General features: G+C 32.7%; 3 protein-coding genes across 4 annotated transcripts; all 3 read right to left on the bottom strand.

Moving 5' to 3' along the window:
* Window positions 1-6,313: 6,313 nt before the first annotated feature.
* Window positions 6,314-9,976, bottom strand: LOC114407590 (cell cycle checkpoint control protein RAD9A-like). The gene is made up of 10 exons (XM_028370756.1): window positions 9,788-9,976; window positions 9,318-9,437; window positions 9,132-9,240; window positions 8,378-8,629; window positions 8,194-8,306; window positions 7,922-7,986; window positions 7,321-7,574; window positions 7,096-7,252; window positions 6,779-6,813; window positions 6,314-6,694 (listed from the first exon to the last, which is right to left on the bottom strand). The coding sequence occupies exons 1-10, from the start codon at window positions 9,890-9,892 to the stop codon at window positions 6,555-6,557; spliced, it is 1,350 nt and encodes a 449-aa protein (XP_028226557.1). The 5' UTR covers window positions 9,893-9,976; the 3' UTR covers window positions 6,314-6,554.
* Window positions 9,977-13,040: 3,064 nt separating this feature from the next.
* Window positions 13,041-14,870, bottom strand: LOC114407592 (heavy metal-associated isoprenylated plant protein 35-like). 2 transcript variants are annotated; one of them, XM_028370758.1, is made up of 3 exons: window positions 14,589-14,870; window positions 14,412-14,487; window positions 13,041-14,142 (listed from the first exon to the last, which is right to left on the bottom strand). In XM_028370758.1, the coding sequence occupies exons 1-3, from the start codon at window positions 14,673-14,675 to the stop codon at window positions 13,268-13,270; spliced, it is 1,038 nt and encodes a 345-aa protein (XP_028226559.1). In that variant the 5' UTR covers window positions 14,676-14,870; the 3' UTR covers window positions 13,041-13,267. The 2 variants fall into 2 exon arrangements, with proteins under 2 accessions (XP_028226559.1, XP_028226558.1); XM_028370757.1 differs by having other exon boundaries at window positions 13,041-14,163; window positions 14,589-14,868.
* Window positions 14,871-16,699: 1,829 nt separating this feature from the next.
* Window positions 16,700-23,396, bottom strand: LOC114407593 (respiratory burst oxidase homolog protein B-like). Its single transcript, XM_028370759.1, has 12 exons — window positions 22,729-23,396; window positions 21,633-21,792; window positions 20,473-20,521; window positions 20,142-20,255; window positions 19,212-19,640; window positions 18,527-18,913; window positions 18,337-18,432; window positions 18,110-18,225; window positions 17,915-18,017; window positions 17,720-17,793; window positions 17,118-17,629; window positions 16,700-17,013 (listed from the first exon to the last, which is right to left on the bottom strand). The coding sequence occupies exons 1-12, from the start codon at window positions 23,234-23,236 to the stop codon at window positions 16,904-16,906; spliced, it is 2,658 nt and encodes an 885-aa protein (XP_028226560.1). The 5' UTR covers window positions 23,237-23,396; the 3' UTR covers window positions 16,700-16,903.

Here is a 23,396-nt window from a genome sequence, read left to right on the forward strand (position 1 = left end):
AGTTAAAAAAAAAAACACTGCTTAAAAAGGTTCTCTTTTTTGTGTGCGTGTCTTAATGTTCTATTTACCAAGTGAAAAAAAACACTATTGAGTTGTAAAACAGAACAACGCATTATGAAGAAAATCTCTAGATTTCTTGGTGTGGTAACAGTGATTCCTTCACCATTTCTGGAAGCGACATGAACATTTTTTTGAGTTCTTGGTCTAGTAACAATAATTCTGTTTATCATCATTTTTGAAAGGGGCATGGACATTTTTGTTGATAATGAGCTTACATCAGCCTTTTTTTAGTTAAAAGAGAACAAAAATGAAAAGTAAAGACCTAACGGGTGAACATTTTTCCTTTTATTTTTTTTTCCACTTAATTGTACCTCTGTATTTTTTATTTCGCCGTACCAAATAATGCCCTAGTTCTTTATACCTTGTGTAAATCATTATACTTCTCTTTTTCTAATTTTCTACTTTCATGCAATTTGTTGAATTACTTTTACTTCTTCCTCTTCACTCGTTACACTTGCATGTATGGATTGGTCAGGTTTTAAAAAGAAATACCTGAATTAATTAATTAATTGTTTAAGTTAAATTTTGAATTTGATTTTTCACTTTTTTTAATTAACTCAAATTCAGGCCGAATAAGTTTGTATTTATATATTTCATTTATTTAACAATTTATGAAACTAAAAATAAAAACATTCTATACATTAACTTGTACGCATCTTAAAATTTAAAAATGATATTCGTATGAAAGTTAAAATAAAATTGAAATGGTATAAATGAAGAGTTATTTTATACAGAAAAAAAAAAATAGAGGTTTCAGTTAACTAAGGTTTAACGAGTATGAAAATATAATACCCGATATTGCACTCTTATTGCACTGATATTTTTTTTTTCCTTCTTAGAAATCAATCTTACTGCTCAACCAACTTATTCATAGACCCCCTTGGTCTTATTCCATTGATTTATCTATCTCAATACACAATTGAATCAAATTTTTATTTATTTAAATTCCGTCGGGTATGTTCGATTCAAAACTTTACTCAAACTCGTAAGTATTCCTAATTGTCACCCAAGTGTTCCCACATGCAAATTGAAATTAAAGGCAGTTTAGTTGAATAATGACCATGGTTTAGTCAACTACTTAAGGATATATATATATATAAAACTTGTTTCACTTTTTTCAGTACAAAAGCCTCATCTTTAAGGTTTTGTGTTCCACATTTATTTTCTTTATTTATTTGAGTTTTAAAATATATATAAAAAAATAAGTTATGCACAACAAGTATCAAACAATTTTTATAATATCATTTAATCACAAATTATCATAATTTAGTTGACTTTTAAAATAACTCATTCAAAGTCATACTAATAGTAATTTTTCATTAATTAACCGTGTCACCAATAATATATAGCCCTATAACTCTTTGAAATATTTTTAAAAATTTTATAGTATCATCTTTCATTAAAGTTTATATTATTAACTAACGCGAAGCTCTATAACCTAACTAAATTGTTCCAAAAGAAACCATGGCAATCTTCCGAGAGTATGAATAGAGAGAAAAAAAAGTTTTTAAAAGTTAAGTATTTCTTAAAATCATGATTTCTGTTTTTTATTTAATTTTTGCAAATAAAAAAATATTATTATTCGGTGTGTTTTTCTCCATAATTAAATACATTGCATGTATATGCTGAAATACTTTTAATTTTTTGAAGAATAAAAAAAAAACTTTGGAATACTTTAAAAGAATAAAAAGTTGAATCTGACCAGCCAATGTAGGAAGTGGGAACTGCAAAGAGAGAAAGAGGAGAGTGGTTGGGTTGGGACCCGCAATACATCTCTGGCCAGACGGTGTTTACGCGTTCCAAAGCTACTCCATGCTCCAGCTGCCATCTGATGAAATGAAATACTTTAGTAATTGTCTTTTTAGGGTCAAATAATCAATGGTTATTTTATTTGAGGGAAACGTCCCCTCTATCCAACAAACTACAATAGGGCATTAGGACGCAAACCTCTAATCTCACTCTTCTTTCTTATAATTTTTAATCACTACGCTTTCACAGGGACGCCAATCATCATTTAAATTAGTCACCTTATGTTAATATAATACGTTAAGTGTTCTACTAATTCCCACGTTTTTCTTAATCATACTAATTCCCACGTTAACCTATATATGTAACAATTCCGGACACTTACGACCTTAGAAAAGAAGAAGAAGAAGAATATGTTGTTAAGTTATCCTCAAATGTAAAAGTAATGTATTTTGATGGATAGGGGTAATTTTCCTTAAAAAAATAAAACATAGATAGGGGTAACCAAAAAGTTCCAATTGAAATTTGAAATATAACAATCATGTCCTTATTCATATTCATAGATAATATCATGGCCTGTATCTAAAAAATAATAATAACATGGCTGAATTAGCCCATTAAAATTGACTGTTTTCTTTACAGAAAAAAAATATTCTTGTCTTCTTGTAGTTGCCTAGTAAAATGGAAAGACACCTCTGATATTATTTGACTTGTTGACATGTTGAAAGTCTATTTAAAATTGAACTTACATCTATAGAGAATATAAGAGTTTGTTTTGTCTACCTGATTATTACTTGTGTTTATTAATTAATAAATTACGCTAATTGATCAAATATAAGATTAAATTAAAATAAAAGGTGTGATTTTTCTCGGTTAATGAACAGTATAATACTCGAGGACATAAAGAGTCAAAGGAAGATTTGAATAAAAAAAAAAAAGAAAAAAAGTCAAATCTTCGATTTTCCGGAATTTGGTATGAACCGTTGAACGAGCTATTAAGTCGAATTCCCCACAATAAATTTTGCAGAAAAACTCTGATATTGAAATATAATATAACATAGCAGCAGCTACTGTCTTCTGGAAGGGTTTAATGGTTCTGTTGAGTGGTCCAAGCCCTCTGGCCTCTGATAGTCAACCAAACTAGCTGGCAAAAGATGCAGCAGAAACATGACATACGACAATTAACAAATGAATATTTTTTTTCCAACTATAAAATGTCAATATTGTATTCCAGTTCCGTTCTTGTTTCATTTGTTCATTTTTTTTCCCTCTCCTCTGGAAGTTACTGCAAAGCAAGAAATTTCTTTTTTACGGCCATGTATGCTACTTTGACTGAAGACAGAATCAACAACACTGTTATTCCTGCCGATAAAAAACAACAACACTGTTATCCCGTCATATTCACATCCATATCTAATCGCGTACAGTATATGATTAGTAGAACCAGTATATTGCTATCTAATAGCTATTAGTATTAAAATTACTACTAGTGGGCTACAAAGCGTTAGCTTCACACTTCTGTCAGCATTTTTATTTTTACTTTTCTCAGTGCGTTCAATATCTCCGGTGTTAAGAAAGCTCTACATATATCGACTTTAGTAAACTTCAAACTGATTTTCAGCATGCGATTCTGAAAACCATACAAAATTTTGTCTTTTTTTTTTTTAATGAAATCAGAATTAAAAAAAAAAAAAAGTTTTGCCGGTGAGGCACTAAGGCTGTGTATTTTACTCTCTCGACTGCAGCTAAAAGGCTAAATATGATTTTTATTTTATTTTTTTTACTTGAACAGAAGCACAAAACAGGTTTCACTCTTAGCAACCAGATCAGTTGATGATAGACTGACTTAAAAAACAGAACTGATTTAGAGAGGAACAACACTAGTCTATGCATGATTTGCATCTGTACTGGAGCTCCTTTTAATTCAACGAGGCATCCAGCAACAGCAATCCATGATGGTTTTAAAAATTATAAGGGGTTATCTAGTATCTACACACCCAATCCAGACTTTGGCAATCATCATAGAAATACCAGATCATGTACGCAACATGTACAAGACACATAAATCATCATATGGAAGCTGATTGAGAAAAATAATGCTGAAACATACGTATAAATACTTTTCAGCTAGACTAATAATCCCAATCTTGCAACCAATTAAGAGTTGTTGGAAACATGTCATACATCTTCAAAACAATATCTACAAACAAGGAAGTAAAGTCATGCAATTGAAATTCTAAATCCAAGAGCTAAAAGTCAGAGAACTAGAAGTGTATGGCCAGTATGGGTATTTCTAAACTCAAGTAAAATTTTAAATGAGATAAAAAAAAAACATAATTGTTTAAGAATGATGAAATTCATTGTGAATAATGAAAATTTTATTTAATTGTATAAAACAAATTAAAGAGAAATCACTTTTGAAATCGAGGAAGAATCATTGAAAATTTTTTATTTGAATCAAGACATATGATAATTGTTGTGCATACATTCATTTGAATTACAAATAACACAACAGTTATTTATTTGTTGTGAATTTTTGCTTTGGTTTAGTCTCAATTTAGTTAGAAAATAGAGTTTTATAGAATCTTTTGTCAAGGTTTTAGAGCACTAATTGAAGTGTCATTTAGGATATCTTGTCCAACGAGTTATGTTCGTTCAATGAGAGTAATTATGCAAAAAAGATCACATGATATCTCAAGAGTGAAGTGTCAAGTCATAAGAAGAACTCGTCCAACAAGAAGAAACTCGACTAATGAGTAAAAACCACTAAGTGAAAAAAATAAATTCAGAATTTCAATTGTTGAAGAATTCGCCTTGTGGGTGAATTTACATCTAAAGTGTCTTTTAGAATTCTAAAGAATTCGTCCAATGAGTATGTCTCGCCCAACAAGTAGACAACACTTTGAAGTGACAAAACAATGACCTTGAGCCCAATATAAAAGGAACATTGTTTTGGGAATCAAAGGGGGCACAAACCTAGGGTTTGGTGTGGCAACTAGAGTTCTCATCTCATGACAATGAGAGACTAATTCATTCATTGTTGGGGGATTGGTGTACTAAGCTACTCTTATGCAATTAATTTTTTTTATTTAATTAGTGTCATTTCTTATGTTATTGTTTCTTTCCATTTTATTGCCTGTTTTATGGATTAATCACCCAAGCACTTGTTTTCATTGTCATTGGGAAATACTTGAAAATTGAGTTTTGAAAATAACACCTAATGAATGTCTCATCTAGGAATGAAGTGATGTTTGTTAGTGTCATTAGTGATGTGATCACCCAAATTTACATGTTTCATAGTTAGAATGACATTGGAGAATGCTTTTTAACTTAGATCTTAAAGTAACTTCTAGTGGGTGTTATATCTAGGCATGGAATAAAACTTACTAGTCTTTATAGTCTTTGTTCTTGAACCCAAGTAGTTTAACTTGACTTGCTAAGGGATTAGGAGTTAAGTAACTAAGATTCTCTCACATGAGAAATCATGGTAAAAACACTATAGTAGATTAATATAACATTAGAATGATCATTGTATAAAGAAAATCTTCATAATTACTAGAGATGTTAGCGTAGTGTAGCCAAATCCTCAACACTTAATTTAATTTGCATTTGACTCTTTTTGCCCACCAAGTGTTTGTTCACCTTTTATTTGTTCAGTTTTTATTGTTTTTAATAATCTTATCTTAAAAACCAAATTATCCTTTGCCTAGTTGTGGAATTTGCACAAATAGTCGAGTACAAATAAGTCTTTGTGGATACGATATTCGAACTTTTCGTTTTATATTATTTGCACGATACTTTAGTAGGCTTGCCAAGGATTCAACAGCATATCATTTTTATATCATTAGTTTGATTAGATGTATTGAAATTCAAATTAAGATTGACTAACTTTAAGCAATAACATCTGAGATGAATAAGAAAATTATAAAAATAAGATTTGAGATACTTGATATAAGAGAAGTCACTTGACTTGTTGAGAAGGAGAAAGTAGATCCTAAATTTCAAGGGTATGAAATATGAATAGATATAAACAAGTAATCAGTCTGTCGATAATGAAATGACTTCTAATATTTGTTTGCTCCATTTAATTTTAAGTCAAAATTGAACATCAGATTCATCTAATTCCCCAACATAGTGTCCCCATTGTCGGATCCCAGCATGTATCTTTTCTGGATTATATCATGTTTCTTTTAACTTGTTCTTTATATCATCAGGTGTTATACTTATACAACGGTCAAGACTTGGATCAACCAGCCCTTCGCCATGCAATTATTATCCATTTGTCCATTGACTTGTGTAAGAGTTCTGGGGTAGATAGGGGACTCGAGAGCATACTAATAGGAGAATACAGATGCCTGTAAGATCATATTCTGTATCCCTTTGTTCTAAGGAAAGCTAACCAGGTAGACTAATTATGGGTAGAAATAAGGCATTTCAGTACATATTAAGTGATTGTACTTTGTCAACAATGATGCATGAATATGGGAAGATGTATATGGATACAGGGTTACCAAATTAATGTGTATTTATATGCACAAGGAAATGGCTGCAGAAGACAAGATGTTTCTAATGGGAAGATTTAATAATATAATACATACAAGAAACTCAGCAATTTATGGCTATTCAATCCTTTTATTGATAGATTACTGGATCAATTAAAAGAAACTTAAAGAGACAAAGCAACTTAAGAGAATCGCCACAAGCAGTTACTGAGGTAAAGGAGAACCATTACAGTAGAGTTCTCTGAATTAATGTTCTTCATAGTACGGTGGTGTTGGCTGAATATCCTGTTCATCTTCATCCTGTTCATCTTCATCATCCTCTTCAGCATCTACCCAATTACTGCGGTGATGTTGTGAAATTGCTTGACCATTATCTTGCATCGCATCTGGATAAATGTACTAATTATATTAGTTGCTGATGGAACCACAACAGCATTTGTTAAGCTCATTAACAAGCCAAATTAACTAACCTTGAGGCTCTTGTCCATGATCCTTTTCAGTTGGTCTGGAATATCAGTCAAGGTAGAGACTAACAGAGGATACAAATAGCAATTTGCTTTAAATTAAAGGGTTTTAAACATGCAAATAAGTCTAAAATCCAAATAAAGGGTTTCACTCCTAGTGTCTGGTTTGAGCATCCCATACTCTGTAAATGTTCTCTGAGAATTCAACCAGGTAACAGATGTAAAGAAAGCAATTATAACATTTGCAGTCAGAGCATCATGGGGGACAGTAAATCATTATAGAAATGGTAACATATTGGGGCAAAAAGTAGCATAAAGGATACACATTGGAATCAATGGGATTATTTCCGGGAACTGATGCTACTCCTGAAATTTGCATTGTGCTAATCCTTTGAATTTCTCTTTGACCATCATCATTCAAAATTGTTTCTCCTTGTGCCTGTCGTTCTTCCAAAGGACTAATGCTTTTAAATGCACTTGCTTCAAAATGAAAAGGCTAATGAGAATTTCAATCAATAAAAAATCATCCAATTCAATATTGAAATTACCTGAGAGGTCAGACCAGATACGGGTGTGATCAGATGGAGGCTCAAATGACACATTTGCTCTACAATTCTCTTGCAGCATGTGAGATGCATTTCTTTCTTCGGTATGAGGGTGTGTTCCGGTGGCCCCCACAGGAGGTTCTGAGGCAGCCCCTTCATGAAGCTGAGATATTAACATGGTTGCCAGTACAAGGGTGGCATCAAAATTTGAGTGAGATCCATCTTCCAAACCAAATTTAGGTGCCATAAGAATAGGTCTGCTTGCCAAACACAGAATCATAAAAGAGAATTAAGGTAAATAGCAAGTAACAACTATAAAAATTACTAGCATGAAATAAAAAATAAAACCAGAATGTAGGAAAATGTCTTTTTTATTTCAGTGTGTATAGCATGTTTCTCCACGGTAAAATCCAAGACAAGGGTGTCTTCGCAACTTTTCACATTTCCTCAGTTCTATTTGGGGTTTAATAGACTATTATAAGTACACTCATCAATAAGCAATATGCATAACACCATAACCTAAAATAGAAGGTATGCATTCATATTCATAGGATAATTCATGCCATTGAGGATAAATAGTGTTTAGATACTAAATACTTCTTACTCGCCAGCTTTCTCAAAATGCAAATGGAGATCAACTTCACAGCCCTCACAAAATGAAAGAAATGCCTGCAGTTTGATGAGAAAAATGCCAAGTGCGTTTCAATAACTTAATTAGCCTTAGAATGGAAGAAAGAAAGAATAACAAAATTTCTGAAAGATAACATGATAAAATCTGATATCAGGTCATTCAGGTGACTGCAATCTCTAACAACAGTTGCTAAACTTACCTCTGTCAGCGAAAAATTTAAAAACAAAAGGCTTGGTTTACTATACCTTCAGTTCTTTCACACTGAAAGTCACATCTATTGGATCTCCAGTATGAACATACTGCAAAAATTCTTCTTTAGGATCTATCCACAGTTGGGTGTGCAGCAACGTATCATTGTCTGCCATTAAATCTCAACACATGAATATATACAGTTTTCAATAAACCTACCAACAAAAGCATTCTCTTTACCTTTGGTTGGGTCCATATAACTTCGAAGTTCAACTTCCTTTCCACCAATTTCATTTGATGCATCAGTAAGTAGAGAAGAAGGTTCTGTTGCAATGATAGTGATCTCTTGAAGAGATGACTGAAAATTAGCAAGTAACCTGCTCAGATCTCGAGGCCTCACAACAAAGTTGCTGGGAAATTTTTGCCTATCAAGGGACAAGTGATGTATGTCAGGTTCTACATTGCAAGTAATCCAATAGGTTTTTCTCATACCTGCAGTTAATGAATAACATCCTTTTCAATCCACAATAGGGTCAAATGTGTGTAAGTGCACACACACAATAGCAGCATAAATGATGAGATGCCTATCACCATGTACATAGTACATCCAATTATTGATAAATACTCAAGTCCAAAGACAGATTGAGTCCATTAGAGAAAAAATTGCTACTACAGAATTTTAGAACCTTCATATGTAACAGACTTCAAAATCTATAGAAGGAGTTCTATTTAGTCATGGGCTATAACAATCCCCTAAGCTGCTCAGCAAAATATAGGAGACAGTTGACATGCCAATGATGCCATAACAATTACTACGTAGAAAATGTCGCTAGTTTTAATTCAGAAACCAACTACATTATCAAGATTGTTTCAAAGACAACTAAATGATTAGTGTCCAACGGTACCCCAACTCCGATAGCAACCCCTAGTACTATAACTTTTCCCTTGTTGACCAACCACCAAAGATTGAGTATATATTAAATAAGCATATTACCATTATAGCAATCCAAAATCCACTGCACTTTAGGAGCATCTGGATCAGGCAGTCTCACGGTCAAATGGTCGATATTCGTAATAGGTGTCCTGAGAACAGCACAAACAGCCTAATCAAAGTACGTGAGCGAGAATTCTTCTTTTCCAAACCCCATTTAAATTAAAGTGAGAAAAGGCTTTTCCACACCTTCAGAAGCACACTACATTGCAGGGAGTTGCTGGAAACGTTATACGCATCAAATAAACCAGACTTGAAAGCGATGCATTGATAGGCAGAACGTGATGAATTAATAGTGTGGAAAAGAAGCTGTAACAACGAATCAATGACCAGAAATAAGTAGTGCATGAGTGAAGTACTAGTAAACAATCAATAATCAACAATCCTTAGTTCGATTTAAAGTACTAATTCCGCACGCAAAACCCTAACTAAAATGTAAGGAGGTGTAGAAAGCTTCTCCAGATAGAAAATGACGACAAATAAAAATATATTTCCGATAAAAAAAAAAAAAGAAGTGGAACCATAATTAAAGCGTAATTTCATAGCTCTGAAGCTTGTTCGGCATTGTCATCAAATGAAATTGCGTTTGGATTGAGAAAAACGTGAAACGGAAATGAAGGAAAGCGAGAGTTGCAGTTGCAGAGGAATGTTATTGTTACCTGAGAGGAAGAGGCTTGAATTGCGAGCTCGTTTCCTATGCGTGCGAGACAAGTGATGCAACGCGCGAAAGTTTTCAGAGCGTTGTCGCTTAACGTAATCTCCATAGTTTGACACAACACACTTAACAGTGAACATGGTTCAGAACGCGCCTATTTAGGGTTCGCGCCTTGGCGGGAAGAAGGGCACGATCCACAGTTCCAATACGTGCAGAGAGTTTCTTGTTTTTAAAATGTAATTTTTAAACAAAATGCTTTTGAACAAAAATATGATTGAAATGAATTTTAACTTAATTTTAAAATATTTTTAAAGTAAAAAAATGTGTGAATTTAATTTTTATTTAAAAAAACGTTACTTTTATATTTAATAATAGTATTATATATTTTTTTATTATTATTATGGTAGTCCTTACCACCATCACTTGCGTCTTAAAATAATTTTAATACTCACTTTTTTTAAAATAACTAGTTTTTATATTCTATGAACTTTCAAATTAAGTTTATTTTGAAATTAAAAATTAAATAAAAATTAAGAAGTGAATATTGTTTTTAAATTTTTCGAATCTTACGACTAAAAAAACACCTTAAATAGGTCTTGAGTCGAGTGATTCATAATTTGCATGCGAGCAAGTTGAGTAGATATAATGAAAACCGTTAATTAATTCTTTTAGTTTTTAAAATATAAATATTTATTTATAGTCTTTAAAAAAGTTGTTTCTTTGTTAATATTCAATATATTTTAGAAATGTGTTAGTGTTTGTTCCAATATGTTAAAATGTCTTGCATAATAAGTTAATAATATTTTATAAACATCATTCTCTCTTAATAATATTTTATTAAGGTATCTTTTTAAAATAAAATTATGACAAAATTATGACGGAACTATGGAAGATCAAAGTAGATAATACTTTGAATGCCAACGACCCTGACAATCCTAATACGCTTAAGGTATGAAGAATATAATCTTTATTTTTTCATGTAAAATCGTTTTATTTTAGTCTTTCTTTATTATAAAAATGAGGATTATACCTAATACATTTCTAAAAAGAATGTCTAAAAAAGAGACAACTTTTTAAGAGATTAAAAGTAAACATTATCTTATTTATTTATTCAAACTAAAAATATGTTTAATTATAAATTTATTAACTCAAACTATTTTTATTATCAATGGAGTGACTAATATGGTTGGTTGAGCACAAAGAAAGTGATAAATAAATAAAAATTGAAAATTAAATTAAACAGAGAATAAAATGAAGTTTTGTTATTAAAAATCAATTTCTCTTTTGTTTTCTACTTTTTCTTCCGACAAATAAAAGAAAATGAATAATTATTCATACTTTTCGCTCATTTTGGCATACCATAAATGTCGTCATAATCTGCACTAAATCAAGTTTTTTTCTTCTTTAGAATGTAAAGGAAGGCTTGAGGCACAAACAAACAAGATTTGCTTTTATGTATTGCCTCTTTTCAACAATTATTCTTAGGAAAAAATACCAGCAAAACATATTTTCTATAATACTCTTTTGAATGCACTTTCTATTATTCACTATAATTTATTGAAATTCATAAAATTTTGCAAGTTTTATTTCTTATTTAATAATTCTCATTTATGATTTTGTAATTTTCAATAAGCTTTAAAAAAAATCATAAAAAATGAGTTAGAGAGTATTCTTAAAACATTCTACTAATTATTTATTTTACATAATATATTAAAAGTCCTTTAAGTAAGGTTTTTAAAACACTATAAACAAAAATGACTGGGAAAATATCATTACTAAAATTTAAATTCAAACATTTTAATATTAAATTTATTGATTAGCGAACCAAAAAAATTAACAATATAAAATTAAACTTTTAATTATCTTTACTTATTAAAATCAAGATCGATCACTATATTATATATAGTATTTAGATATTAGATATATTTAGTATTAGATATGAGATATACTTAAATATTAAATGATAGTTATCATTGTTTTTATCTAATATTTGTATAAAGATGATTTCACATCACTAATCTCATTCAAATGAAAATAATACATAAATTTATTAAAGTTTGTTTAACGGTGAGGATAAAATAGGATAAATGTGATATATTGTTGTAAGAGTTTAATTTTTATAGGTTATAAAATAATTTAAATTTTTATTTTTTTAATCATAGATTACCATTTGAATTATTATAAAATAATTATTTGAAAAGTTCATAAATTTATCATAATTAATAAGTTATAATTAAATAAATTTGTAAAACTTTCTAGACTCATCGAGTATAATCTTTATTCTCTTATTATAAAACTAGAATAGGATACATTAACATAAATAATTAATTTTTTAACTAAACTTAATTTCGGATCTGCACCAAAAAACAAACTGAATTTTTTTATGTGTAAAATTTGATCGAAAAAAAAGTCTACAATCTTTAATCCGCGAGAAAGTAATGCTAGAGTTCGTGAGCTTTGATGTTACGATACTTGGTGAATCTTTTCATCTATAAGCTTGTCTAGACTTTTCTATCTTGCTTCTCTTCTCTCTTTACATAATCGAAATGACAACACAGGAAAAGATAGAGCAATAAGGATAAAGAGGGTAATAGGCGATGCCAATGACATCAAGCTTGCTCCTGCCTCTATAATGAAGCACACGATAATGCATGACTTTTTAATTTCACAATCTCTTTCCTGTATATGATTGTGAATTATTAATATTATTATTATTTAAGTCAAATTTATATTGAGAAATTAGCCAACATTAATCTACTGAAGTTTCGCGTTAAACATGAGATGTCCTAGCAGCAACCTTCGCGGTGCAATTAAACCGTATCAGCTAAGCAATTTCTCACTAAAATTTAAAATGTTCCACCATTACTGCATTATGAAAGAATAGGAATAAATTCGCGCATGTTTGGCCAAATTAAAGATAATAAGGGAATGTCCAAAAGGCATCAAGTTGACAGGGGAATCAAAGCCATAAAGAGCTTTTTCATAGATTTAAAGAAGGCATTAGTGGTTTGAATAATTTCAATCCCATTCTGAACTTTTTATAGCTGAATCTTATTCCGATTTAAAAAATTCCTCAAAAAGTTTGATCCACAAATACACCCCTACTGTTTCCGTCCCCAAGAAGCAAATTAAACCAGGAACGTGGCTAATGATTTGCGGGTATTCAGTTAATATAAAAGTATAACCGCTGATTGAATATACATATATACACAAATATTCCCGCCATAAGCATCTAGCCACAATTAATGCCACCAATGTAAAGTGAAATTCGAACGTTGACCCGTTGAGTAGCCAATAATTCGTATTATCTCAGCGCACTACAAAAGATTATTGATTTCTAAACGAGATTTGAGAAAAATAAATAAAATTCCTCACTCTGAATTGAAACTGACACACCCAGTATTCATGCATTAATATTCAAGAGAGCACAACGAGATTAAGAAAAAGAAAGTTAGTTACGGTGGTTGAAATTTCGTGACAACACTCACATGATAAAGCAGGCATTAGGATTTTCATCGCTGAATAATTCGAAGGAACAAGACGGTGGTGAAGGTGATGTATAAGTTTCTGAGTCTGACTCGGACCCAACGCACCGATACACGTGAGAATACGAATACGGTTGCGGGGACGTATAATACGCAGCACCGTAGCGGGTGACAGTGGGATACGCTGTGTGGTAGGTTCCAGTGTATACTGGAGATGCGGGTGCATGATAGTGCGGTGGGTACTGATGCCGTGGGGGACTCTCATTGGGTGGCCCATGTCCATGACCACCAGGCATCTGGTTCCAATCTCCACCAGCGTGTTCCACCACAGTAACACCCTCGTTGCCGCCGTTGATTACAACATTCCCTTTTTGCCCCTTGCTTTTCGTCCTTTTCCCTCCACTGCCACCCTCGTTCTCATCCATCATGCCAGGGACGTTGATAGTAACCCTTTTCTCGCCCATCACCGATGACTGGTAACCGGGTGGTACCATCACCGTTTGCCTCACCTCCATCCTCGGATCCTGGAACTGCACCCCGGTTAAGCCGGTTGCGCTTCCTTCACCAACTCTGTTTACGTTAAAAAATCCTTCGTTGTTTTTGGCTGGGTCTTGAACGACAACCTTAATAGCTTCCTTTTCGTTGTTGTTGTCGTCGCCGCTCTGGTTGCTTTCTTCGCTGCTTTCTTGTTCGCTCGGTTTCTCTTTGTTCTCTGGGTTTGCCTTCTTCTTCTTCTTTTTCTTTTTCTTCTTCTTCTTCTTCAGTTCGGGTTGGTCTGGCCATAACTCAGCGCGTTTCCCTGTCTCTGTTAGTTTCTTAATCAAAGTGTCGCTGTCTACGTTTCCCTTTACTATAACCTTCTGTTGCCTCAAATCTATTGATGTGCAATAAACACCTGACTTAACGAGGAATTCATGATTAAGAATATTAATGTTAAGACATCCTTAGGATTTGAAAAAAATAAAAAAACAAGAACCTTTCATCAAATGGAAATATAACTAGCAATTGTTAAGAAACTTGTAACAATGATTTTAATAGAGTGCTAAGATTTAAAGAAATTATATGGAGTTACTAAAGTATGTATAAAAAGGGAAGAGTGAAAATAGAAATGAAAGATGTTAGGTTTTAATTGAACATGGTTACCGTCTATGCTCTGTAGGATTTTTTTAACTTTCCTTGTGCAGCCTTGACAATGAATGGAGACTTTCAACACACAGCTCTGATAAACAGAAGCGTAGCAAGAGGATTAGAATATGCTGGACTCGAGAAATGGTAAAAATGAATAGATAAGAGAAAAAGGGGAAAGAATTAATGGTTTACCTTGCACATGAGAGGTTCTAAAAGTTCTTCTGTAGGAGGTTCTTTAATTTCAACTCTTGTTTCTGTTGCAGGTGCAGTTGCAGCCATTGGGAAGACGGAAACTACGGATGCTTGAGATGTGTAGCAGTAAGAGAGGAGCGCAGAAGGGTGCTTTGAAACTGGTGGCAATGCTTAAAAAGCAAGGAAATGATGCTCTAAGAGTTTGGCACTAAAAAAAATTTAAGGGAACTTACAAAATAAAAGGCTTTCAAGGAAACAAAGGACCTAGTGAAAGAGGGGAGAAATATCGTGGGGACAGAGGAGCTAATGATAAATTCTTAGATCTTATGGAGTAAAGAGAAATTTATTCGTAGCATCTTTAATTATATATATATATATATATATATATATATATATAACTTTAGTGAAAATTCGTACACATGTAACTGTTTAATAATAATAATAATAACTAAAACTATAAACAGCAAGGAACTATATACAGATATGATTTCTTCTCAGTTCGGTGTCATTCAAATTAATACGAATTTGGTTTGTATACACTGGATACTTATCAATATAGCATTTGATGCCTCTTCACCTTTTCTCTTTTGTCTATTTCACAATCAGCCTTAGATACCCTTTGAAGGTGGGTTTTTGTTTCTTTTATAATTCCTTTCATATAAATTAATATATATATATAAAGCTGGGCCGATGCATGCATGTAAGCACTTGTTTCAGAAAACAACCTATGGTACGCAAGTAGTTACACTTGAAAGAATTAGGCCGTGCATGAGCTTGGAGAATATATCATCTCCATCAATAACCAAGTAGTTAAACTCGAAAGAATTAAGTCGTGCATGAGCTTGGAGAATAATACATACTATTTCGGGAGAATTTTTTTAGAATCCTATTTTGGGAGAAATTATTGTATGATTTGGCTCTTTGGAATTATGGTACGCAAGTCGTAACTGTACCAATTTAGTTGAACTTGAGGGGAGTTGTTGATAACTGTAAAATCTCACATATAACAAGTAAAAACAAATAAAAATGAGTATAAACATAGATGAATTAAGTTCAATTAGTTCAAAATTCTTCAAATTCCATCATCTGAGGGGAAATTTATTTTATATTTGTACAAAGCGAATAAACAAAAAAGAAGGCCAGATCCCCCTACCACCTTAATTTATATATACGAGATGATGCAATTAACAAATCATTCATTACATGGGGGATTTTCTTTTGAAAATTTATGGGGAATGTTCACTGCATTCCACGTTAAATTATCAGAGATTTAGTTAATAAATTTACAATAGCGTGAGGTCTACACATCATATTGAGCTGTGAAATTTATACTGCAAAAAATTGATGATTAATTGCACAAAATTTTGAGATGTAGAATTTTGGTTGAAAACTTTAAATTATCAATTGATTCAGTTCTCAACTAGACTATAGCAAATGATATTAATCGTTCATCTGTTATCATGTTATTTAGAAATTCTTGTTTTTTATTTATTTAATCACTTAATTATCTCAGCATTTACCCAAGATGAAGCCACATTTTCTTTGTATTAGTCATCGACAGCAATTTTTTAGCTACTTGCCAAATTATAGTCCAACTTATTGTTAAGAACGTTAGATAACAAAACAAATATAATTTGTGGACACCCAAAAACTTATTTGATACGTAGTGAAAGAAAGACGTGGAAATAAGAGAGTCTATGTAAGATAAGTCATATGACGTGAAAAAAAGAAAGAGAAGGAAAAAATGACAGGTGAAGTGTTTGGAGGGGAGAGTTGTTCATCAATTATTAATCTTCTGCTGTTGTGATGATTGTATATATGACTATAAAATTAGCATCGGTATATTAATATTATGTAAGACGTATTTAAAGGATTAAAATGAGAATTAAAGACAAATATGCAATTTAATGAACTTTCCAAGTACTCTGTATCCAAGTATTCTGGATAATAATGTTATCGCCTAATTAAATTCAAACTTTCCTGTTCGTAGTTTTTAATTTTTTATGTGTTAATTTTTTCTTTTTGGTGAAATACTGTATGTTGTTAACTTGAATAAAACAGTTTGTTATGTGCTGCGATAATCATTTAATGATTTTTTTATGGTATGCTTATTGTTAACAACGTAACCATTTCATTTATATCAAAATGAATTTTTTTATACATGTATACAACTCTAATTGAATGCAGCTAGCTGCTTATCTACCTAGCTCTAGTACCAAAGAAAAAAACCCCAACAAACTATATATAACTAGAAACTTTCCCTCAACTACATACGTTACAGTTGGAAAAAAAAATACGAACTATGATAAAAGAATTTAAAAATTCTCTTTATGAAAATCAAACTTGGTGTTGGTTTTCCTGGAAAAGTCAAGAGAAAGCCTCTTAAGTTCTCCAACCAATGTGTGCGCCCCACAGTAGAAAACACCTGAAAATAATTGAATGTATTGAAAATGAGCTAAGATCATATATATATATATATGATGGTATAATGAATTTGAAAAATGAATCAAGAGCAACATCAGTACTTACCAACTCTTTTCCCAGGGTGTTTGAGTGCAGTGTGTTTGAAAACACTGCGCCAATTTGGTCTAGCAAAGTGTGTCTTGACCCTTGTCCCTGAAACTATATCAACGCCACTTTTGGCATGGTGGAGCGATTGAAGCATAGTGATCAAAGCAGATCGAGCATCTCCTTCTTCATACACACTTGTGCAATAGTTGTGAAGTTCTATTATTCCATCCTTGTCATACTCGGCAACATCATCCATCACACCCTTGAACCATTCAAAGGAACCTTGCTCACGAGTAACCCAGTAGAAATAGGCGCGGTTGGTGGCAAAAGGTTTCCTCTTGTTCTTGACTCCACTTTCTACCATCCCTTCTTCTATGTCTTTCTGTTGTTTCATGTTGTTTAGCACATCTTTGAGAATACTAATCAAAGGGGTGGCACCAATTCCTAGTCCCACGAGAAGGATTACTTCGTAGTTTTTGTAGTCTTGTGCTGGAGCTCCATAAGGACCATCGATCACGAGCTTTGGCATCCTAGAAGTAATTTCAGTTTCATTGGAGTGAGTAAAGAACCAATTTGAATGTTTTAAATAAATAAAATCATTGTCTCTAGTCATAACTAACCTTGGTATGTTGTTGCCTTGTAACATATCAGCTCGTAGAAGACCACTCTGGTCACCACTTGCTGGTTGACATGCCTGCATCAATCACATGAATGGAATACTAATATAAGTTATATTGTGCAACATATTTGAGGAAAGTAAAGTACTAGCATATTTTCCCAATGAAGAAAAAGTGGTTGTCTAGAGCAAAATTTACCTTAGCAAAAACAGCTTTCAGTTGTGATGTCCAATCACCCAAAGTCCTAATGTGAACGCTTACATAATCATCTCCTGGGGCTGATGTAATAGAGAAAGGATGCCTACAGATACCACACAACAAAATTGTTAATTTTTTTGTTTATTTTAATGGTAACGTGCAATAAAAATAATAAGAAAAGGAATGTTCACTTACCATTGAAAAGGAGAGACATCTGGGCAATTAACAAAAACATACTGTCCACTAGAGTACTTAAATCCTTGTGGTTTAGACATGTGCAAGGCCAAGACATTTCCAGGGTACACTGCAACCTGAATTTCAAGATAATAAAAAACGTTAAAATTTTAGTATATGTAAGGTCATTAACAGGAAAAATGACATTAATTAAAAGAGAGAAGGTAAAATCTTCAGAAGTAATTTACCTTCAAAATCTTGACACTTTTGTAGCCAGACCTAAAAGCACGAAGTAATCGCTCGCATGCGTATAGTATCATAGGAATTGCAAGATACATCCAAGTCTGTGGCAATAAAGTGTTGTTCAAATTAAGAACAAAATTTCATATCAAGCAAAATTAAAGGGAAACGGGGATATAATAGTGCATTCATGCATACCGTTTTCTTGTACCATTTCTTGGAGAGGTACAAGTAGTAACCGTGAACGATGAAAAGCCCATAGACGATGACAAAAAGATGGTGAGAGTACCAAAACGCATTGAATCCAGTGAGCCTTTTCAGAGGTTTAGGGAGCTTGAGCCTGTTTCGTCGGAACCAAGGTTGAGCCAAAGTGTAGGCTATAGCCATAAGCACCACAATGGCTATCCCGGTCCAACCCTCGGTTCCCTTCACGAACCACCAATAATTGTTGGGCCTATCTTCTCCAAAAAATGGCTTCATGGGCTCATATTCCTCGTCCGTTGCGTGCAACAACCTTGGGAAGTCACACGTTAAATGTGCAATTGCATGTATCCCAACCCCAATTGCAATGCCAAAAGCTATCACCTATAGGAATCAAAGTAATGCATAATTAGCTAATTAATTAAAAAATACAAGAAAATTAAGAGTAAATTATTACATAAAATAATTATTAAACGATTAGTGTTATCCATAATCTTTCGATCGAGACTCTAATAGTAGTCTAATCGAAAATTATTTAATAATTAAAAAAAATCAATCAGCATGTATTACTATCAATAGTCTCAATTATTATTCACCTAACACATATGTGTCAGTAAAAATTGATTAAGATTGTAGTAGTTCGAGACCATTTATTAATTTCTTCATCCATGCATATAGGTACCTTGTGAAAGTTGATGTTGTCATCAAAAGGAACAGCCATGCCTAACTTGGTCTTACTTCTGAGCCAAGTTATGGTGTTTCTGCAAACGGGTAACAGGATTAAGGCCATGTTGAACTTGAGGGTTTCAGCAGCACCTTTGGCTGAAGTGACACAATAGCCCATGACGTCGAACACGGCACGGTGCTTGTATTGAATGAACTTCCAAGTGAAAAGGGCAGCACAAATTGAAAGCCAGAGGAGAATAACCCAAATCCGTTTCCAATTGTCCTCCACAAAGTAAGCCAGTGACCGGAAGCCACGCTTGATGGGGTTGTGATCTTTGGTTGGGACCAGCTTCTGGCTCAGCATTTGACTCATGATACGGCTATCCGTGGTTATGTGGGTTGATTGTGCTGGGGCTTGCAAAAGAAGCATTTCTAAGTTGTATAGCTGCATTAAAAAAATTAAACAAGAAAAGTTTGAGTTAAGTTGGGTAAAATTTTTAGTAAAAGTTACTAGATGTTTAAGTTTAAATACTCTCCGATTTGTTTAGGGAAAAAATAAGTTGGGAAAAGCAACTTATCATTCATACTTTACTACTATAACTATAAGCTAAAGTAATAGGCTGCCAATCTGGCATGGGTCAACTGGTCATCCATATGTAGTCTGTGTGTTGAAAAATTTGAAGGGAAAATAAAATAAAATTTAAGGCTTAAGTATATTCCTATCTAGGCCAATTACGATAACTGAAAATTTTTAAAGGAGGCCTTGGGCTCATTTACGATAGTTGAACAACAAAAAGAGTAAATTCTTAGTTTTCAAATTTGACATTTTAGTTCATTTTTTAGTATCTAACTTTAATAAAATGATATTCACTTTGGACCCCCTTTTATTTTTCACAAAATGGGAGTGAAGATAAATTTTTTTAAAAAAAATAGATAGAATATAAACCTCAATGTATCCAACGTTGTCTGGATCCAACTCCTCGATGATAAGGGCTGCATATTCCTCTGCCCGATCTTGTATTTTTGACAGCTTATTAGCGGAAGCGCTTAAGGCGATAATCTGTAAAATGAATAACACAATAATGTTTACATTTCCATAAGTTTCTTGTAAAAAAAAGCAGTAATGTATTGTTAGTGTAAAAAAGGTTTTACACTAATATCAAATGACATGTTACCACTTTTTTACACTAATATCAAATGACGTTTTACCACCTCATTTAATGGGAAAATTAAAAATGAGGGAATAAATTCTTCTTTTTTATCATAGTAACACTCACCTCTTGAACTTCTTCTTGGGTGATTCTTCCGTCGGCATTTTTGTCCACCCTGACATGAATTAAAATTATTTAGGGACAAGTCACAGGAAATGGGTGAAGATCCAACCAAAATTCAATATTGTTGACATTTAACTCGTAATTGTTTTTCTTTTTTTGACTTAGATATATACATTCATACAATGTTTCTCCAATAGCTGCTAGCTGATTTCACACAGATTTTTCAATAGTCCACCCAACTATCCGTTGACTCGTTCTTTTTATTTAAAGGGTGAAATATTTGGTTCTTTCCTTCCTTTTTTCTTTGATCCCTTAAAAGAGCCACCCGTTGATTCATTCATTTATTTTTCTTGTGTATTCAATTTGTTATTTAATATGCTGATTTCTTCTTACTTTCCACTCTACCCTCGACTATTCCACACCTAATCCTATAACAAAATATGCTAAGGTTTGAACAACGGATTAAACAACATCCTTAAAGAATAGGCGTTTTTTTTTTCGGTAAGTGTTTTAAATAACTATTTAGACCAATTCATTATTTTAGCCTGGAGGTGTAGCTCATTTGGCGATTTGACATTCGCGTAAAATTTACTATTTAGTTAAAATATAGGGTTCCAAAATTCACCATAAATATTTTGGTCAGGACTCAGTTGACCTCGTAGTGAAAACTTCAATTCCACACTAAAAAAGTGCAGAAATTCCAAGTTCTAAAAGTGTTTTAGTTTAGATCTTTTTTCAATTTATTAAACAAATAGTCAAAGAAAGAAATAGCTCAAATAAATTTTTATAATAAAAATATATATACAATTTTTTTAGCAAAAAAGTGGATAATTAACCTTAAAATGATTTATAGTGTCATAAACAAAGAACTGCACTCAAAACTTCTTTCATTAATTAAAGATATTTTTATTTCAACTCCTCAGCTGTATTGGTTACAAAAAACGCCACTTTAATTCACATGAAAATGCATGAAATGCGGCGTTGTTTTTTTATTTAATTTGTTTGATATATAGCGAGAAGTAATTGGCAAGCAATTTCCCACAATCTCTGACAATATACTCAATTGTACTATAAGGATTTAGAAAATTGAGCATTATGGCATATACGGATTTAATTATAATGGAAAAAACAAAACGAAGGAAATGATGAAGTTGAAGTCTTACATGTCAAAGAAGGTCTGGAGCCTTGAATCAAAGCTCTGGTCTGTAATTTGTTCCCAAAATTCGCGCAACTGATCCTTGCTTATGGAAGCCGATGTTATGCCCCGGCGACGAGATAATGCATCAAATAATTCGCCAGCAAACTCCTTCGACTCGTTCATGCCTATATATCATTATTTAGTTTTAGGAAAGGTAATTAATTAATTAATTCTTGGGGTAGCATAAGCCATGCAAATCAGTATCCTGCCCTAATTGCTAGTACTTTTTATTTTTCTTATTATTAGTCATTTTTAATTAATTCACAATGATTAAAAATTTGTTTATTAAAACATTTTTAAATTACTTTTATTATTTAAAAGTTCACTAATTCTATTATAATTCCTCTTTCCATCTTATTTTTCTTTTTAGAAAAGTGGAAGTTAAAAAATTATAAGAAAAAAAGTAAAAGTACTTAAACATGATATAATTAGAGAATAAAGATAAATTTAAAAATATTTAACTATAAAGTGACTTATATAAAGTAATAAGCTTATAGATATGACTTATAAAAAAAAAGGAGAAATATACGATGATGACCAGATGAACCCACCGAACAAAGTAGGAGTAGATGTCACATTTTTTAAACCATTCTTAATTATTTAATTTCACTAAACGATAACAACTCTCACAGTTTCATTATAATATGCACACTTATCTGCTTACACCAATCTGAATAGGGAAATAATATGGTAGATAATGATGCAACATTTGATGAAATAATAGAAAGACCAATTCAAGTGTAAAATAAATATAAGAAAAAGAAATTATCCAAAAACAATTAATCCATACCAAATAGCTTAAGTAAATACGTATTTGATAATACTCATCATATATACATAAATACAGTAAAAGAAAAGAAATGTTAACAGAGGTTTAATAATAGAACCATAAAAGAGTGTTGTCTAGCGTTCAAAACGCAACTTTTTCAGTATCGTACATGTTTGATTGAATATTTTTATTAATTTAAAAAAAGGCAATTTATTTCATCAATAATAATTGTTCGAAATGGTGAGTGAGGGGGGGTGTATAATTGTATAAACAATGAATAAAGAAAACATACCAATGCACTGACTGAAGCGCGTTTTGGGCAATTTGCCATCAACGGCCAACTCATCAAAGCGTTTGTCCACCTGGGACCAACCTTCGGTTCCAACATTTTTGGTCATGAACTTGAGCCCTTTGAGGGCACGAGCAGCACCAGACTTGGCCCTGTCGACCCTATCGAACTTCTTGGACGAGGTCATGCGCTTGAGCTCCTGCGACACCTGCCGGAGTCGCACCGACAGCGAGGAGGGACGCTTCTCGAGGCGGCTGGCGAGCAGCGCCGTCTCGGGGTCCCCGCCCCTGATGTTCTGGACCGACACGGTGTCGTCGCGAACGTCCAACGTTATCTCCACGAAGTCCTCATCCTCTTGGTCCTTGAACCTAGCGCTTTTCTTGCTGCTCTTCTTGTTGGACGTCACCAATGGGCCGCTCATGGGCCCGCTGAAGCCCACTCGCGTGCTCCTGCTCCCCGTGCTCGACGTCTCCGACCATGTTTCCTGTTGCTGCTCCAATTGAATCTCCATCGATCACGTACTCTTCAAACTTGTTAATATTATGATATATATCAAACAAATGAATGAACAATTGCACGGCCTTAATTGGCAAGGATGATTAAGAATAAGGTGTGATGATTTATGTACTAGCTGTGAAGCATGGGTACGTTTGTTGTTGTGTTGAGAATAT

This window comes from Glycine soja, chromosome 3 (genome assembly GCF_004193775.1).
Source record: "Glycine soja cultivar W05 chromosome 3, ASM419377v2, whole genome shotgun sequence".
NCBI classification, from domain to species: domain Eukaryota; kingdom Viridiplantae; phylum Streptophyta; class Magnoliopsida; order Fabales; family Fabaceae; genus Glycine; species Glycine soja.

Excerpts from the sequence above, each read along its gene's own strand:
- LOC114407590 (XM_028370756.1), bottom strand. The coding sequence starts at position 9,892 with ATGGAGATTACGTTAAGCGACAACGCTCTGAAAACTTTCGCGCGTTGC. Across the intron at positions 7,987-8,193 it reads TCAGTGTGAAAGAACTGAAG|GCATTTCTTTCATTTTGTGA; the intron begins GTATAGTAAACC and ends ATCAAACTGCAG. Across the intron at positions 6,695-6,778 it reads TCATGGACAAGAGCCTCAAG|ATGCGATGCAAGATAATGGT; the intron begins GTTAGTTAATTT and ends ACATTTATCCAG.
- LOC114407592 (XM_028370757.1), bottom strand. The coding sequence starts at position 14,675 with ATGGCTGCAACTGCACCTGCAACAGAAACAAGAGTTGAAATTAAAGAA. Across the intron at positions 14,488-14,588 it reads TAGAACCTCTCATGTGCAAG|AGCTGTGTGTTGAAAGTCTC; the intron begins GTAAACCATTAA and ends TCTGTTTATCAG. Across the intron at positions 14,164-14,411 it reads AATCCTACAGAGCATAGACG|GTGTTTATTGCACATCAATA; the intron begins GTAACCATGTTC and ends TCGTTAAGTCAG.
- LOC114407593 (XM_028370759.1), bottom strand. The coding sequence starts at position 23,236 with ATGGAGATTCAATTGGAGCAGCAACAGGAAACATGGTCGGAGACGTCG. Across the intron at positions 18,914-19,211 it reads ACAACATCAACTTTCACAAG|GTGATAGCTTTTGGCATTGC; the intron begins GTACCTATATGC and ends TGATTCCTATAG. Across the intron at positions 18,433-18,526 it reads AGAAATGGTACAAGAAAACG|ACTTGGATGTATCTTGCAAT; the intron begins GTATGCATGAAT and ends TTATTGCCACAG.